The following is a 15,022-nucleotide window of genomic DNA, read 5'->3' as shown; positions in this document are numbered from 1 at the left end:
ACCCGGTGCTTCGCTGGGTACAAATCCATGGAATCGATCGTAGCTGGGGCCGCGATGGCAGAGGATGGGCCACGAAATTAGAATAGAGAATGTCTAGAGGCTGCATCACAAAGTACGTAGCATCGGTCAACACGTCACGCAGACAGGCAAGAGTTGGATAGGACCTGCGATGAATCACTTATCCACTTTTAGGATCCAGCTGACACACGCGGAATACTTTTAGGACCTCAATACATAGAAACACAAGCTTTGCGTTTTCTCGATTTGTTTTCGAGAAAACATAAAAACTTGCGTGTCGATGCATTGGTAGATAGAGAAAGAGTTCAGTACAAGCCCAGATGACCAACACCCCAAGTATGACGCTATGCGAGGCAACTAGGCAGTAGTTACCCCTGGAGGATCGTGTCAAGACCCACCGCACCTTGCCCTCTCCAACGACTGAGCCTTGGACTTGATCGTGTCGAGCAGAATGTCAGTGTTGGGTTTTGTGTTGTCGAATATGGCGGCGTTTCGATGCAAAATGGAGGCAGCAAATCTGGCAATTTTCAACTCCGGGCACCATGCACATGATATCCAGGGGCAATTTGCGTCAAGCAAGATAGGAAAACAAGGTGCTTCCTCTCCATTTTTGTTCCTGCATAGTCCCTGTTTTAACAGGAACGAGAAACCACGAAGAACAGGGCGTTGGCATCTATATTGATCAAAGGATGGAAGGTCTCAACCAAGAATTGAATTGCTCGGATCGAGCATGTACTACTCCAAGCGAAAATTGGAAGTTCCTCACCACTAAAAAGAAAGCAGGCCATGGCGGCTGTGGCTTCACTCCACTGGTTCACAGATCCACCAGGCCCTGGGCATGATCACCAAGGAGGCACCCTTGCGCTTCGCGGCCGAGGTGAACCGGGTGGTCTGCTGCCACCAATCAACAAAGTCGTAGTAGTGGATCGGACCAAGATAGAACTTCACGTCACAGGGTTCCCAAGAAAGGGCAACTGATGAGGAGGTGGCTCATGGTCTCCTCTGATTGGCAAAACAGACACCGCAGGTGGTGTTGCAGACCTCGTCTTGTGAGCGTCTTGGCAGTCTAGCAGCAGCTTTGGCAAGCAAGCAAAATGGAAAACCTGACCCTTGGGGCAGCCCAGGAGCGTCAGCTCAACCACCAAGATCTTGAGACAACAAATTTGGCGGAGTACTGGGGGTGTCCAACGCCAAACCAACACATCTGGCTCTGTCGTGAGGTGCACCCCGCGGGCCATCACCCAGAGCTGGATGTACTGCCAGAGGGCAAGTGGGCTGCCCGCCCTCCCCCCCCCCCCCCCCCCCCCCCCCCCCTCCCAATGTCAGTGATCTAGCGTTGGTCCACAAGCGGCTCCTGCACCGTGCGGGACGAGCAGTGGTTCCTTCTCGGGGATGGTTGCTTGCTGGTTACTGATGCTCGGAAAAAAAATCACTGCTCTACCTCTTTTTTCTTAGTGCAGGCCAGAAATGTTCATATTTTTCAGATGAAAATTTGCAGGTTCACATGTTATTCCATGAACATGTATATTTTTCTTTCACAATTCAGAACTTGAGGGTGCCTCAACACGATAGCATGTGTGGGTGCACCCCTGAGCATATCTACCGTTCTACCCTTTCTCAGCATCTGATGTTTGCACATTGCATGTCTGGTAGAAAGATGCATGTGTTTGGACCATGAGAATGCTGGTAACCTTTTATTCAGGGTGCCTACCCAGTCCTTCTAGTTAGCGTGCTTATCTATTATACATAGACTCAGCTGATTCTTTTCCAGTTACAAGTTACCACCATACTTGTGGATCCTCCCCTTGGTTGTATACTCATATTTACTTTTCTGTAGCCCTATAGTTCTTGGCAGAGCAACTGACACCTGCTTGCATTAGCAGCGTACGTGATACTGTGTACTGCTTGTGCGTTACTGTAGTATGTGGGTCTTATTCCATGGGTTGAGTATAATTTACTTACTTGGAGATAAGTGATTTATGTCGGATTGCATCTTATCTTTAGTTGTTTAGTCTGGTTTATCCATATATTGGATCTGCCAAGAGACAGTTCTAAATGAGGCACTGTTGTAATTTTCATTAACCATATGGTCTCATCATTTCATCGGTCCATTCTTTGCTGTAGTTACCCCACTATGAACTAAGGTTCACAACAGCTTTGCCATATGTAAATGTAAAGGAATAAATATTGTGGATATCTTGATTATGCTTTCCCCTATTGATCCTCTCCTCTTCTCTTTGTGGAAATGGTTTAATTAACCTCAGCCAGTTAAATATTTGTTCACGTGTCTGCACGAACTCTTACAAGCTCATTGGTGTTCTAAAGCTAATTTCCATATACAAATTTATATTTCAGATTTACAGCAGTGGCAATCCCACAAATATTGCTAATCCAATTATTGATGTAAGTGTTAAGATTGACATAAAGGCTCTTGGTGGAAGGCTAACATTTTTCCAAACAACTGCTTGTGAAAAGATACCTTGGAAGTATTTGAAGGCCTATAATGATGTTGATCCTCTAGATTACTTAGGGGCTTACAATGTTGAGGACATTCAGCTAATCTGTTGCCAACCTGATGCATCCACAATGTGGTTGGTACCTCCTCCAGTCCAAAGTAGATTCGTTCGATCCCTTGAAGAGACAGAAATGATTTTTGGAAAGATGGAACTTATTTTAAATTGGGATTTTCTCAGAGCTAGACCAAAAGGTAAGGAGTTAGTGAAATATGAATCACCCGTCGAGCAGTGCCCGAGTGTAGAGAATGTTAAGCAAGTGCTCAATGGATCTGCACACAGCTTGAGGATAACTGATGCTTACCCTAGGTACTTCCGGGTTACTGGATCAGGTGAAGTGCGGCGACTAGAGTCATCGGTACGCAACTGAATGCAGCCTTTTGTTTTCTTGTTACTTTTCCCGAAAAGAAGCTAAATAATTTTATCTGTTCATAAGTGTAGATAGATTCAGTAAGCGGTGAACTGCTCTTGAATAATGGCACTCCTCCTTGGTGGTCATTCTACGATACAAACCCATCAGATCTGGCAGGTTGTCAAGGGCAGAATGGTCCTATGGCAATCGTCGTGTCTGAGGAGACACCTCGTATGTATCTATCCATGTTTCTAAAATTACTTATTTGTTCTTGCTACACTTGTTCATACTGAAAAGCATTAGTGTTTATGAATATATTTTCAAGATCAGTGTTATTAGTAAAGTAAAGTTGATTTTATCTGTTATTGCTTTTCTGCTAACATTTATATATGTACTTTTACTGATCAGAGGGCATTATTGGTGAAACACTCAGCAAATTAAGCATATGGAGTTTGTACATTACTTTTGTGTTAGCTGTTGCAAGATTTATTAGACTGCAATGCTCAGACTTGAGAATGAGGATACCATATGAGAATCTCCCATCTTGCGACAGGTATGCTAATTATTTTATGATAAACTTTCATCTTGCGTATTCTGTAACCAACCATAGGAGGAGGCTGAGAGTTGCACCAACTAATATGAATATTGGGTGTTTATTTGCTTGCACATTGCTGATGTGACGTACTGATGTCTTCAAAATTTAATATTCACAGCTCAAATAATTTATTTCTTATGGAAAGAATTTGTGACTATCGATCGGTAAGTTTCAAAGGCCACCAAGGAGAGAGTTACGGTTGAAACTTAAGGGGATAAGTATCCCTAGTTATCCTTAGCAGTTTAAACCTCTTAGAGATATTCTTGATCCTCAGGTTTCTTATTTCCTAATGTTTGTTAGTTCGGCTTAGCCTCCAAGTTTTTAAGCTGGCTAAATAATGCCTAGCAGCATCAATCAATAGACAAGCAGAAAATTATCCCAGTTATCTCTATTTCTTCCCCGTTCTTGTTGTGCGGCAGCCTACCACGTTCATAACATCTTGGCTACAACTGATGATGTCGAGAAGATCAACATCATGCTCATCACCCTCATGAAGCGCTTAGATGGCAGCAAGCAGAGATTCAGTGGGCAGAACAAAAAACTCAACTTCATCTCTGCCGATCTGTGTGACACCAGCCAGCACGTCCATGCCCATAATCTGGCTGTCGCCAAGCTAGAGACTGGTGTGCAGCAAGAGTCCAGCACACATGCGGATGATAAGAAGGGGCATGGCGGGCTGTTTTCCTTGCCTATAACCATCCCTAAGGCGACGGACGCCCATTCGCCGCGCTTCTTCAAAATGGAATTCCCTAGGGGAAGTTGACCCACTTGCCTGGTTGAACTGCCGCGACCAATTCTTTGATACCCAGCGCAGGGCCTGCACGGAGAAGGTGGGCATTGCCTCCTTCCACCTGACGGGCAATGTGCAACTTTAGGCATCGCCACCTTACACCTGACGGGCGATGCACAACTGTGGTACAAGTAGTACAAGGCGAACATGGACCTCCCACATGGCACTGCCTCACTGAATTGATTATTCAGTTTGGGCCACGGTCGTGCAGCGATGCTCTAGGAGAACTCATCTCCTTCAAGCGCACAAGCTCGGTGTGAGATTACAACAAGTTCACCGCGCTCTTATGCTGCATGCATGACTTCGAGAGGACCAGGTGGTTTCCATCTACACCACTAACCTACAGGAACCATTGCAGATCGATGTGGAGATGTGGCGGCCAGGCAGCCTATTGGATGCCATGAGCTTGGCTCGCTCATGTGAACGGCATGCCAATTGGGCACCACTAGCTGGTTCGTGGTGGCATCAGAGGGCTGAGGAGCCCTCACGATGGCAGAACCACCAGGGTGCGGGGCTGTTCCAGCGGCACCACTGGAGCACGCACTATTATGCCGGCTGAGATGGACGTGCATTGCCAACAAGGCGTCTGCTACAACTGCGAGGAGCAATTTGCTCCTGGCCATTGCTGGAAGAAGCCCTTTCTCCTAGTGGTTGATCCGTTTGTGGGCGTCAATGAGCAAGATCTTAATATCGAAGATAGGGAGGTGATGGAAATATCACTGGCAGCCATAGCAGGCGTTCAGCCACGCATGGGACAGACCTTGCGCCTCCCTGCCGATATTAATGGAAAATCATGCCCTCGCCAACAACATTTTCCTGGACTGCTATGCCCTGCCTCTTGATGGCTTTGACGTAGGGTTCCAATGGCCAAGTACGCTAGGACCGATCACATGGGACTTCACCAACAACACCACGTCCTTTGTGAGGGAGGGCCATTGGCAAGCAAGTGACATGGCATGGCCTGCCACCAGCAGCCTGCTTGGCTCGTACAGCAACTTGCACGACGTTGGTCGTGCTCAACGACGTCATCATTGAGCCCCATGGCATGCAACCTAAGCATGAGCGCACCCACCGCATCCGCCTCCTACCCGAGATACACGCCATCGCTCTACGCCCTTACGGTGTGCGCAACTGCAAACGGTTGAGTCGGAACAACACTGTGTGACATGCTATGACAATTAGTCCTTGAATGGGCTATTGGTCTTCGTGGTGGCGATTTTTCATCGAGGCCGGTGTGAACTTGATTTGGATGGTCGCTTGGAAGAATGTGCACTTGAGCGGCATCTTGAAATGATGACTTGTTGTTATTGAACATGATTTGAATGTTTTCCATTTGTGCATCCATCTTGGCGTTGAAGTAGTCCTTGTTGCGAGCTTTGGCTTCTCCCATCTCAATGGCAAGGTTTTGAATGCGCTCATCCAATATGGCATTTGCATCGTACATAGCTCGTTGAAGTCTGAACTGTGTAGCCTTGGAGACGTAGTCGTGCGCGTTCGCTTGGTCGTCGTAGACCGGATGGGATGTACCTTCCCTAGACATTATGACACCCGAGTGAGGTTTGAGTATCAAATGGAAATGAACTATACCAAGTTACCTCTTTTCCGATGTCGGCGAGTATTAAATGACCTCTTAATTGTTAACTGGAATTGAGAAAGAATTGGTAGTGAACCGCATCCTTGGGGTCACACCTAAGACAAGGCTTATATGTGTAGTTTCGAGGGGTAAGTGGCAGGATAATAAGCAAGATGAAGTTCAAGATATGTAGAAGTTGGAAGCAAACCAAAATGAACTCAAATGTTATGCAAGTGCTCACAAGTGCAAAGATAGAGGCAAATGAAAGTCTCACATGAAAAGATTATGGGGCTTGTGCAACTAAGAAAATGAGCATACAAAATTGTCCTAACAAAGACTAGGCTCTGTGTTATACGAACTTGAGGAGAGATGCTAAGCTTGGTTGCAGGGTATGTCAAGATTCGAGAACTTGACACCAACCTAGAATAACAAGCGTAAGGTTTTCATATCCACTATATCCTTGGTACAACTATCTTCTGCTCAAGATTGATCTTGCTTATAAGCTTTTGCGACTCTTGCTTTTTCTTCTTTCTCTTTTCTTTTGAACTTTTCCTTCATATTCACCACTTCCCTTTTGAGCCTTGACCGAATATGCAAGACAAGTATCACAAGATGATGCACAGAGTAACTATGCACACTATATGATTCAAAAATAATTACTACGGTGCGCAAGTTCGCGAGGCTCGACAACACTCGGGTAATTAGTGTCAATAGGGTTAAAGTGTCGCAAAGACGGAATGGCTCACAAAGGGTAATGGCAAGGAAGGCAAAACTAGTTTGATGGAATGTATACGTCGTCAATACTTTTACCTCAAGAAAAGCAGTGATGGTCGGCCTTGCTCCCCATGTCGGTGTAAAGAAGGATGGGATGATCATCGTCGGTGGCGAACTTGGAGGGTTGATGTAGTCGATGGAGCTTTACACGTGGCCTTGGAGCATTGACGAAGATGTCGTGCGTCTGGGAGTGAAGTTGGCGAAGATGCCATAGATGAACTGCGGGGGCCGGGGTTGGAGGCTCGGGGGTGGGGGGGGGGGGAGGGGTCAAGGGCCCGGAGGTTTGGGGTTGGTGGATCTCAAACATGAAATCGATGTAAAAAAGAAAGATTTCGGCTATGGGGGCACAATTTGAGGTTGAATCACTTGCAAAACACATGATCCGTTGATTATATCCAATCAAAACTCACTAGAAACATCTAGTTGCTCAAAATCGGGTATGGCTATTTTTGGTGGGGTTTTCAAAATTCGGAAGCACAAATCCAAAATTAGGCTAGAAATACGAGGGGAGGGCTCCAAATCGTGGCAACCTTTCTCATGGTACCAAATGATATGGGCAAACCGCTAGGGTGGCCCAATCTTCATGAATTGGAGGTGGATGTGAGGGGAAACTCAAGAACACAAGTGGAAACGGAAGAACAAAGACAATATTCACACCCAAGATCCTTTCTCATAACCAAAGTCAATAAAAGAGGAATAATGGGATAGTTCAAACTTCAAACACCACAAAACGAAAGAGAAACAAAGGGATAGTTCATCTCCCAAGAGATGTCTTGAAATCCAAGAGGATTCTTCTTGAATGTCGGTCTTGGTTACTCTAATGGAGTCTTCTCCTTCAAGGAGGCCTTGGTTTCTTAGGGAGAAGGGTAGATTGAGCAAAGCTATGTCAATTTTTAGTTCTATGCTTGAAAATGAGAGAGGTACGTAATATATAGGTCCTAGGGTAATGAGTGGGTAAATGGGGGGGGGGGGGGGGGGCAAAGGAATTACCCCTAATGCTTGCAGGCATGGCCGGAGGCCTGGGGGTGACCGGAGGGAGCACTGATGTCTCCAAAGACCGCAAGGGGGGGGGGGGGGGCTCCGGGGGTCCATTGGGCCGAGGTTCCAGGGTGTCCAATTGATTGGTGGAGTCGTTGTAATTGTTGGCAGTAGTGGACTTGAGCATGGGAAGCTTCTTGTGCCTGTGGACTTGAGGGGCTTGCCGAGGTTGCACTTAGACGATGAGTTCGGTTGTAACCCTTGTCGGTGTACTCTCTTGATGTAAAGGTACTTGGCTTGTGGGAGTTGTGGGTGGACTTGCTATGGCCACCATAGTTGTCATTGCTTCTATCGGTCACTCGGATAGAGTGTGGGCGATTAAGTTTTTAAGGTTTCGCCACAAGTTCTTGCTCCATTCTCCTTATACATAATGGCACTAGTGCAAGATGTAAGTAGCTAAAAGGAAATGAACCATACCAAAGTTACCCCTTTCCGGTGGAGTTGAAAGATCCAAAAGACCTCTCAATGGACAATTGGAAATGAGAGATATGCTGGCAAAGAATCTTATCTGCACACATACACACTCATAAGGAAGCTATATGTGCAGCTTGGTAAGGTTAGTGGAAACAAAATCAAGCAAGAAGTAGATCAAGATATTGAAAATATTGGTAAATATCCACAAAACTCAAAGAAATGCAAGTTGACCACAAATATAAGAATGAACAAAGGGAACTCACGTGCAAAGATGACGAGGCTTCTGCAACCAAAGGAATGAGCATACAATATTGACCTATTGAAGACTAGGCTCGTGTTGCTCAAACACAATGAGAGATGCTAGCTAGATTGCACGATACGAAAAAGATTCACAAAGTTGGCACCACTCTAACGACTTTCAAGTGTGACGTTTCCGTATAAAAGTAGTGAGTGGCTCACAAAGGCAATGGCAAGGTGGAAGTAAAGCTTGTGACGGAGTGGATACCTCGACGCCATCTTTTACCCTTGATGAAGTCGAAATGATATGCCTTGCTTATGGTATCAAAAAGGATGAAGCGGTCATTGTCGAAGTAGTCGTGGTGGTAGATGTAGGCTTACCCAATGATCACTTACAAGATGTCTGGATGACAAAATGAGCTTGATGGTTGGTGGAGAGGTTCCGTGTCGATAAAGTTCTTCCAAAATGGTCTGATTTTTGTGGAATATAGGATAAGTTATCTGCAACAGATGCTCTAACCTCCTGATCTTTTGGTCGACTTATTTTGGCTCCATCTGAAACGAGGGAAAAATGGATCATTTTTGTGGGATTGGAAGCTCATAAGTGAAAATTTCCGGATCTAATTGATGCTACAATTACCTCAAGGCATTTTGTTTGCATAACCTGAATAGTAGAATTGTACTAATGAGGTATGCCTGTCTTTTATAGGTTGCTCGACATCTGTGAAGGCATTTATGCTGCGCGGGCAGAGGGCGAGTTAGAAGTGGAAGAAGTTTTATATTGGACATTGGTAAATGTTTACAGGTCACCACACATGCTGCTCGAGTACACCAAGCCAGACTAGGCCTCCGATTCTGCAAAAGGAGCAACTTTGCAAATACTAATCCCAGTATTTTACAAGAGGCTTAGCTGATAGGTCTTTAACTGATCCATGAGGAGCCACATCACTCGAGGCCCTCTGTATTTTCGGCTTTCAGGCTGCTTAGAACAATACCATGTAAATAGACCTCGTAGTTCTCGCTAAATACAGTACGTTTTTTCTGATAGCATGTACATTTGATAATGTATACGTCAAAGTTTGATAGTTGAAGTTATCCCAGTAACTAATCTGTAGTAAAAAGTTGTTGAGAAAGATGCAATTCATTCAATCAAGGTCAGCCCACCCGGCAGAATGGGTTCAATTCCGGTTATCTTATGATCCTTACACACAGACTCAGGCATGTCCATTTCTTTTTGTCAGAATGCTTTGTTCTCTGCTGATACAACTTTTATTCTTTTTTTTTTGCGGGTGATACAACTTATATTCTCACTAGCTTGTCTTGCTCAGCGGCGGACTAACTCGTCAGCTTCCTGCTCAACGACGGAGATATGAAAAGTAGTAGCAAATTTCTGGAAAGTTCTTAGGTTTCTTGGAGGATATCAGCAATCGATCGATCGAAACAGACAGCGTCCCACAATTTGACAACATCCAGCACATTCTTGTCGACCGGAAATCCCTTACGCTGAATAACAAACTGAGGGCCGCCGCGAAGAGCCTGCAATGGTGGAGTGACAAGTGGATTGGCACATCAAGCTACAAATTTCCATTGCTCTGGAGGTAATTCTTGGGCTGGACATTGCTTCTGACTCTCAATCGATGTCTCATGAGGAATTTGAGCTGCGTAGGCTGTTAAAATGAAAGCTATTGGGCCTATGCTCTGTAGAGCGGACGATCGCGTGGCAGCTATAGTTGGGAGAAGGGGACGCTAACACGGCGATTTTTCCGTCAAACATGTCTGCCGTCGCTAGAGAAGGATATCATTACGACCCTGTGCAACAATGAGGAGATATACATGGGGTAGTAACAAATGACAGACGTGGTGGATGAGTATATTACTGTTCAAAGAGCCCATGGGTTGTAATGGGAGAAGAAAAATAACACACCCCTAATCCAATAATCATGATTCTAGACCCTAATAGGTTCATGTCTTGTATTTCAACATGGCATCCATATGTGTTGCCACTTATTCTCCTTCTCATCCTCGCTGACGGTGGCTTCGGTGCTCACACAATTACAATGCGTTTGAACGTGGTCTTAAGGCGTCTATCTCTCGGCATAAGATGAGAAATATGCTTTCTTTTCCCCCTTCGAAATTTTCCCAACGCGTGCATGGGTGGTTATAGACGGTTTCTTTCGTGTCCAATTTGGTTTTGCTGAGGTACTTATCTTAAATCTGGATCTACACTGATAAGGAAGAAAGACGAATTGTGCACTATTAATTAAGGTTGTACCCTAGATAACATTTTAAAAATGGTTGATAGATAAAATAACATAATAATCAGATTCTATACATTTTTAATCAAATTCCATATAATATGATAAAATTAGAGTTACGTTTTAAAAGATGACTATTTTAAGAAACATATGATATGGATTGCGGGTTGATTAAACTAAATATCAGGGTGTTTTCCATAAACAACAAAGTTTTTCAGTAATCACTTGAAACTGGACCGCAAGTTGATTTGAGAAAATGTAGGGGCCTTTTTTGCAAAAAGCAAAATGTTTTCTTTGGAGTTACTTAAAACAACATTGCAGGTAAATTACCCAATTTGTGTGTGTGTGTGTGTGTGTGGGGGGGGGGGGGGGGGGGGGTTGTGAACAAAATTGTTTAGTGTCGTGGGTTAATTACTAAAAACTACTGGGGGTTTTCTATAAAATTATCAACGGACAGGCATAAACACTAATCCCTTTTATCTGTATAGGTATAGTTGTGAAAATCTTTGGATCCGCGCCATCCTTACAAGGCTAGAACTTTCCTGTCCGGAGCTTCCGTTCTCTTTGGAGGACGAAAATTATCTAATCCATGCTGGCAGATAAAGTTTAGGCAAGATGGGTTCACTCACCGCTTTTATGCATCCTGCTGAAACATCATTAAGGTTGATTTCATGAAGGCCCTGCAGTCCTTCTACCGTGGAGATATGCGGAGGCGTTGGTGTTGTTGCTTCCAAAGGAGGGAGCTGTGGATTTGCGAGATTATAGACCGGTCAGTGTTGTTCATAGAGCTATCAAGATTTATGATAAAATTCTGTCTTCTCGTCTTGTGGAGGATCTACCAACTATAGTGGGGAAGCATGAGAGTGCATTTTCGCGAGGCGATCTCTTCATGATAATTTAATGCTTGTATGATTGCACGACGTGTCTCTTGCATGCGCTCAAGGATCCGAGGTTATACTAAAACCGGACATCTCAAACGCTTTCGACTCGGTTCAGGCCCAGTTCTTTTCACGGTGGATTCTGCAGAATCAAGATTCTAGAAATTTCTCACAGAATCTGCCGCCTAGTTCTTTTCTAAGATTATAGTTTGAGATTGTGGATTCAGTTATGTGGCAAAATGTCCATACTGCCCTTAGACGGAAAATGTTTGATGAATTGTTAACACTTTAGCTTTAGCTGCACTGACTTTCTCCATCTAAAACATACAACCATTAGCGCATCTATTCATCAGCACATACCAAAATTACCAAGCACCAAGTAGCAGTACCAAATTGGCAATTACCAAATTGAAATTGTCAAGCGACAGATACAAATTTAAACATACATCAATGCATTAGCAGTACCATTTATTCATCAATACATGCATCTATCCATCCATCTATTCACCTAGATGTTAACAGAGAAACAGGGAAGAATACAGAGGTAGAAGAGAGACGAGACAGAGAAGAAGAGTTCCCATCGGGTGTCTAGGTAGGGCGGCCAGAGGCGGCGGGCTGCCCGTCCAGCTTGGTCGCGAGGAGCGAGGCTGACGGAGCTCCCGTCCGGCGGCGTCGTGAGGAGGGGCGCTGGCGGAGTTCCCGTCTGGCGGCGGCGAGGCGGGCCGTCGTGAGGAGAGGGGCCGCCCCTAGGCGAGAACCGGCGTGTAGGCTGGGCGGCCAGGGGGTGGCCGGTGGCGGACTGGTGGAGCTCCCGTCCGGCGGTGGCGGGCGGAGCGTCGGCTAGCGCTCGTGGGGATCGAGGGTTTGCTGGGCCGTTCGGTCGTGCGAAAGGGGCAGTTTGGCTGTAAATTATCCCTCCAATAGGGGTACTCTCATATCCAAAACGTTTTCTTTGGTGGGACTTACCAGAATCCTGGGATTCTGTGAAAATCTATGTTTTTCGAGGATTTTGAATTGCACTAGGATTCTGCAGAATCCGCTCGAGATTTTGGAAGGCAAATCGAGTTCTTTTCGCTCAGGATTTTCCAGGACGAGATTCTACACAATATGTTCAAAAGAACTGGGCCTCAGTAGCGTTTCTAATAGATGAGGAGGATGGAATTCAGTTCTAGGTGACTGTTAGAAGGGAGAGAGAGATATGTGAAATAATTCTTGTATTGCTTGAGCCTCGTGGACATATATATATATATAGAGAGAGAGAGAGAGAGAGAGAAATATACTAGCAAAAGGGCCCGTGCGTTGCAACGGGAGTAAAGAATACCACATGCTTTTAATTTACAAAAAATGGTCTATAATCTGAGTATTTGTAGCTATGGCCCAAACAAAGATGGTCTTTGCATACAAAAGCACAAGTTCAAGATTCCACCTTTCTTCTATTTAAACACGGTTTACATGTAGATTTAATACATACAAAGAAACGGGGAAGTGATCTTCAATTTTGTCTCCAATCCTGATTTTGTTGAGATGTTCATCCACAATCCGAATCAGTAATGATATAAAAGAAAGATGGATAGTAGATAGTACTTTTTAAATGGTTAACAGGTAAAATAACATCATATTCAGATTCTATATATTTTTCTAATCAAATTCCGTATATAGCATGTTAAATTTGTAGTTACGGTTTAGAAAATATGAGCGTTTTAAAAAACATTTGATATGTACTGCGAGTTTAATATCAGAAACATTAACGTTTTTTCTGTAAAATAGTATGACGGATTAAAAATACATATTTCTTTTATTAGTAGGTATAGATAATCTTTTTGGAGTACAAGACAAACCAGAATATTTCCTAGTCTATCCTATGTTTCCAATCTAAACATTATACTCAACATCCCCCGTAGTCACAACGGTAGCGTCGCAGACGGTGAGGCTGGAGAAGCATCCGAAGGCAAGCCGACGGACACCCCCCACAGTCGTAACGGTCGATGCATCGGGGAAGTCGTGGCTGGAGTGGAAACCGACGAAGCTGCTCAAGCAAAGCGGTAGCCCCTTGTGCCGTTTGTCTAGATAGCCGAGAACGTAGAGTGGTGTAGCCGTGGTCGAGATAGCCGTGCGAGGGACGCCGTGGTCGATGTCGAGTCGGGGTGGCCGATGTCGAGGTAGTCGCCGTGCACCGGAAAAAAGAGCGGCGGCGGCTAGGTCAGAAGCGCGGTGATGGTGCTCGAAGTAGGTGAGGAAGAACCCGACAATATGACGAAGACCGGCGCGAACGGTGGCGTTTTCGTGCCTAAGGAGGCGGCGCGACGCATATCACATAGAAGTCGACTCGTGGAGAAGGCGGAGTAGACCGTGCGCCGTGACGCTATGACCTGAAGGGGCGATGCAGCGGCAGCATGCTGGTCGGGGCGACGGCGGGGAAGACCTCATGGCGGTTGCAGGGACCGCGTGTCACGCTCGCTACAACCCGACTGGGCGACACAGTGACAACGCGAGGGTCGGTGCAGCTTTGAGGACAGCCTGAAGCGGACGACCTCGGGGCGGCGGCGGACCGCGGGCCGCGGCACTACGGCTCGAAGGGACGACGCAGCGGCAGCGCGCGAGTCAATGCAGCCACAGAAAGAACCATGGGGCAACCACAGGGACCGCGTGTCACGCTCGCTACGGTCGAATGGGGTGACATAATGGCAGCGCGAGGGTCACTGCAGCCACGGGGACGCCCTGGAGCGAACGATCTTGGGCGACAGTAGACTGCGGGCCGCGACACTACGGTATGAAGGGACGACACAGCGGCAGCACGCGGATCGATGCAGTCGCGGGAAAAACTATGGGACAGCTACGCTGCTGTCCGAAGGGACGACACAACTGCAGTCCGTTACTGGATCGGTAGAGAGGCGTGTAAGCTTGATAACAATCTTCACCAAAACTTGCAATGACGCGCATATGATTGATCAGACCGAACAGGCGACAAGGACAGAGTAGATCGCGTGCTCGCGACTGATAAAGCCAATTGTTCGCGTGGTCAGACCAGCTGCTCTGTCGTGGATGGACGTGCCGGCGCCGTACGTCGCGTGGGCGAACGTGACAAGCGTGTGCAACGGGCGCACGTGTAGCCACATCCGTCCAGGATGCTACATACGTGAGCACTGATCAGCCATGCAACGCGTGAGTGGACCAAGCCATTCGTCCAGGCAGTCCCGCGGTCAACTCTGTCCGGGCATGGCGCATGAGTGGCCGCGTGCAGCGACGCTGCGAGGAGAGGGGTCCAGTGCGGGAGCACCGTAGCGGCCGCCCGTACCAGCGCGCTCGCGAGACATGCGTGAACCTGACTGCCCAAGTAAACATCTTCCAGGAGATGACAAAGATGTTGATGAAGCAGACGCGCGTTGTTGATGACGAACGGTGACGGGCGATGCAAACCGATCTATAGATTGGAAAACTAATTTAATTAGTATCAGATTGATTGTATCCTTGTTGTACAAGGTTTATCAGATTAAATAGAAATGCAGCTCAGGGGCAATTCACGGCAGATTACAATTGCTATTTAATATCTTCATCATAATTACATGAGATATGACTGATACTATT

The 15,022-nt window shown here is 46.0% G+C and overlaps 1 protein-coding gene across 7 annotated transcripts in view; it reads left to right on the top strand.

Moving 5' to 3' along the window:
- The window catches only part of LOC125543974 (piezo-type mechanosensitive ion channel component), a 43,057-nt gene extending 33,604 nt beyond the window's left edge, over window positions 1-9,453 (top strand). For all 7 annotated transcript variants that reach the window (XM_048707486.2, XM_048707484.2, XM_048707485.2 and 4 more), the window contains 4 exons: window positions 2,374-2,889; window positions 2,973-3,114; window positions 3,292-3,436; window positions 9,014-9,453. In XM_048707486.2, coding sequence (XP_048563443.1) covers window positions 2,374-2,889; window positions 2,973-3,114; window positions 3,292-3,436; window positions 9,014-9,149 — 939 coding nt within the window. In that variant the 3' untranslated portion in view covers window positions 9,150-9,453. The remainder of the gene's footprint in view (window positions 1-2,373; window positions 2,890-2,972; window positions 3,115-3,291; window positions 3,437-9,013) is intronic.
- The last annotated feature ends 5,569 nt before the right edge of the window (window positions 9,454-15,022 follow it).

The sequence above is a fragment of the Triticum urartu genome, chromosome 3A (genome assembly GCF_056163025.1).
Source record: "Triticum urartu cultivar PI428250 chromosome 3A, HENAU_Tu73, whole genome shotgun sequence".
Taxonomy (NCBI): domain Eukaryota; kingdom Viridiplantae; phylum Streptophyta; class Magnoliopsida; order Poales; family Poaceae; genus Triticum; species Triticum urartu.
The sequence above is the reverse complement of the archived record's forward strand: the minus strand, read 5'-3'. Positions and strand labels throughout refer to the sequence as shown.